Source organism: Euprymna scolopes, chromosome 46 (genome assembly GCF_053919585.1).
Source record: "Euprymna scolopes isolate OS-2025 chromosome 46, ASM5391958v1, whole genome shotgun sequence".
Classification (NCBI taxonomy): Eukaryota; Metazoa; Mollusca; class Cephalopoda; order Sepiida; family Sepiolidae; genus Euprymna; species Euprymna scolopes.
The window spans coordinates 127,029,515-127,033,505 of NC_136527.1; the positions used below are offsets into that span (position 1 = coordinate 127,029,515).

The 3,991-nt window shown below is 30.9% G+C and overlaps 1 protein-coding gene across 1 annotated transcript; it reads left to right on the forward strand.

Annotated features, from left to right (window-relative positions):
- The first annotated feature begins 1,620 nt into the window (after positions 1-1,620).
- On the forward strand, positions 1,621-3,401 carry LOC145271472 (beta-lactamase domain-containing protein 2-like). Its single transcript, XM_080126991.1, has 2 exons — positions 1,621-1,879; positions 3,017-3,401. The coding sequence occupies exons 1-2, from the start codon at positions 1,646-1,648 to the stop codon at positions 3,197-3,199; spliced, it is 417 nt and encodes a 138-aa protein (XP_079983117.1). The 5' UTR covers positions 1,621-1,645; the 3' UTR covers positions 3,200-3,401.
- The last annotated feature ends 590 nt before the right edge of the window (positions 3,402-3,991 follow it).

The window sequence follows — 3,991 nt, forward strand, 5'->3', positions numbered from 1 at the left end:
TTGACACGCAGATAATAAATCTCTTTTTCTCTATTCTCTTAACATTTTAATCTTCCCTTCCTATTAATTCTTACTTTCACTCTTTCTCTCTTTAACTATATTTCATCATTCTTTCTTTTCTCTTCTAGCCCTTGTTTTCTTTATAATAACCCTTTATATCGTTTTTTTCTTTTTCTTCGCCATATTTTTTTTCTCTATTTATTTTCTTTCTCTATTTCTTTTTTCTCCTCCTCATCATTCTCTCTCCATTATATTTTTTTTATTAGTTTTCTTTAGATTGCCCCTCCCTCTTTACAAAATTAAAGTTCTGTGTTTTAAGGGTTTTTTTAACTCCAACCTTTAAAGAGTTCCTACTTAATAAAAAAAAATCCATTATTCATTCAACATTTGATATCTGTTGTTTGATTGAAACAAATGGCTGTTTGTAGCAGCGGGATGTAAACATGTTTATATAACAATAAACAAATATATATATATATATATAGATATTTGTTTATTGTTATATAAACATGTTTATATATATATATATATATTCAAGCAAACTACAATCTACTTAAATATATATATATATATATATATATATATATATATATATATATATATATATGTGAGTAAAGTATGTTTTGCTTACCATCTTCTGTCCATAATTTTCATAAAAATTCTTTTTGATTAAGGGAGGTGGTGTTTGATCAACACTGCTGGGGAGCCATGATTTAATATACTGTTTTGTTTTTAAATCCCCGACACAGTGTTTCATGGTAAACAACTGATGACTCCTTAAATTGACATTAGTACTATAGTGAATTCGAGAGAGCAAGTTGATGCATATATATATATATATATATATATATCAAATAATAAATAAAGCCAATAACACATGACAATTATCTCCCCTTAAAAACTTGCAAAATAAATATTCTCTCTCTATAGATATTAACTGTAGCGTCTTTAAATCAAAATACGCTAACGGAAACAATTTACTGCACGAGCGTCGCCCTTTTAAAATTCATCATTCAATAAAATAAAAAGCTATAGCAAACATCTAAATGACTACTTTAAATACAGTTCCTGATTTCAAAAAAAGAAAAACTAAAAGGTAACTATCTCTATATATTTTTAAATCAAATTTATTATGTAAATTCAAAAAAATATATATTTTTTCTACTCATTTCTATCTCTAACCTATACTAATTTTCTTATAAATTTTAAATCCAAACCTTTTACTTCAATTTTTCAGATTCATCTGCCTTACTTTTAATGCTAGGTTTATTTTTGGTGTCTTGTAAATTCAATAGAAATCCTCCTAAATTTGCTGATGAGGAGACCGTGCTTACCAAAAAAACTATGTATAATTGTTCTACGTGACTTCATGTATACCACAAATAAAAAGCACGGATTTCCGAAACGATCGTACAGATAATTGACTTTGTTGTTGTTCCTTCTTATGAAACTGATTTTTAATTTAATTAAAATTTGATTTTTTAATTAAAAAATTTTTTTTTTTTTTTAATTTTTAAATTGTAAATCACATTACTTAATATATATATATATATATATATATATATATATATATATATATGTGAAAAATTCAAAAATTGTAATTTTATGTTTATCTTTTCAGAATGATGCACCTTTCGATGCATGCATGGACTACAAATTACGCCTGACCCCTATGTCAAGTTTCAACGGCTATGGCACTGCACGTGGGATCGCTAAGCTCTACGGAATCATTTCGAATGGAGGTGTCCACGAGAACAAAACTCTCTTCAAGGAATCAACATTGGATGCGATGGAGGTGCCGCTCGTGAAAGGTTTGGATCTTGTGATCGGCGTTAATAATTCTTTCGGACCCGGCCTCATGTTGATTAAATCCCCGAAGGTAAGTTTCGTAATGATTTCCTGTCATTCTGTGACTTCATCGGAAACTTCCCCTTCGTTCGTCCTTCTCCTCCTCATCACTTTCGTCAGCATCATTTCATATGTATAGGACAACCTCCAGAAATTGATTAATTCTATAATAGTAAAATACTATCTTAAATTGTTAGGTGTGAGTATAGAAGATTTAAGAGAGGTGAAAGTACAGACGAGTTAAAAACAACTCTCTCCCCTCCCAATATTAAGAATGGCTTTCTGAATAAGTTTTTTATTTCAGAACGGTCTCTATTCCATAATAGTAAAATACTACCCCCCTCCTTATATTAAGAATTATTAAATTGCCTTCTATTAAGAATTATTAAATTCTTACGTGAAAGTACAGAAGAATTAAAAATGATCACCCTCCCAATATTAAGAACGGCTTTCTAAATAATAACATTTGTATTTCGGCACGGTCCCTATTCCATAATAGCAAAATACTATCCTCCCTCTCTATATTAAGAATTAATAAATTGTTAGGTGAAAATACAGATGAGTTAAAAAATTCTTTCCTCTCTCAATATTAAGAATGGCTTTCTAAATAACTTTTTTATTTCAGAACAGTCCCTATTCCATAATAGTAAAATACTATCACCCTCCTTATATTAAGAATTAATAAGTTGTTAGGTGTAAATACAGAAGATTTAAAAAAGGATCACTCTCCCAATATTAAGAACGGCTTTCTAAATAATAACATTTGTATTTCGGCACGGTCCCTATTCCATAATGGAAAAATATTATCCTCCCTCTCTATATTAAGAATTAATAAATTGTTAGGTGAAAATACAGATAAGTTTAAAAATTCTCTCCCCTCTAAATATTAAGAATGGCTTTCTAAATAACGCAACCACTGCCTTCCATAGTTGTCGTCTCACCACGTTTTTAGCCAAGTAAGTCTCTGGCCAGCTTTGGGTAGGATCAGATAATGAATAAACATGGGTTTATAAGACCACATAATCCAACCTTGATCGCTCTTCAGGGCCCGTGGCGCAGTGGATAGAGACATTGAATCCCTACGGTTCCAGGTGAGAATTGTCTGAAGATAGCGGTTTCAATCCTATTTCGCTTGTATATATATAGATGATGTAAATTTCTTTTTCAGGGTAACACCATGTTTGGACATCCGGGTTTCGGTGGTCAGATGGGTATTGCCGACCGACAAAACAATCTCGGAATTGCCTATCTTACAAACAACCTGGCTATGTTTGACCACATCGGCCGATTGTATACGAGACTGAGCGAGGCGCTGTATGATTCTTTGGCGGAAATCCAAACTGGGAACTGATTGGCTTCGCGGTGGATTCTTCGATAGTCTTTTAATCGATTAAAAGACTATCACATTGTTTTCTAAATAAAGTTGGTAATGAATTTTAAGCTTTTGATTATGCTTGAAGTGTGACCCCGTTAGGAACTTTCTGGTGCAAAATTTAAGTGTTTTGTCCTTGTTCAGAATTTTCCCTATATTAAAAGCAAAAAACTAACAAAAACATGTGTATGACCTTTTCTTTATTGTTTTTTATTTTGTAAAAAGGAATCACCACTTATCAAGACCCAGAAGCCACTCGAGGATAAGGGTTAAAGAGTGTAAATTAGTCAAAAGGACAATCTTTAGAAGTGTAAATTTGGTAAATTGGATTACTTAAGGGCAACAACTCATCAAGAACTTGTTTACATTGGACTTGAAGATGGCCATATTGTAGTCAGCTGGAAAGCAGGTAAATGGAACAGAGTTCCACAGGTGTGCAGTTCTAAGAAAGAAGCTTTGCTCATGGAATCTACATTTAGATTTAGGCACAGATGAAGAGTGGGGAAACTCTGTCAATATATATATATATATATATATTAATACATATATATATATATTAATATATATATTAATACATACATATATATATATATATATATTCATATATATATATATTCATATAGTAATTTATAAAATATATATGGCGATTAAGCTACACTGAATATTCTGCGTTTCATCCACTGTAGGATTCGTCAGGCTTATGCACCATATATATTTTATAAATTACTAACTAGCTCTACCTACGTATTGAGCACTTTGGAAGTAAATACT

What these genes read in the sequence shown, in the direction of transcription:
- LOC145271472 (XM_080126991.1), top strand. Translation starts at nt 1,646, where the DNA reads ATGGACTACAAATTACGCCTGACCCCTATGTCAAGTTTCAACGGCTAT. An exon ending in TGTTGATTAAATCCCCGAAG is followed by an intron (nt 1,880 to 3,016) that starts GTAAGTTTCGTA and finishes TTTCTTTTTCAG; the next exon opens with GGTAACACCATGTTTGGACA.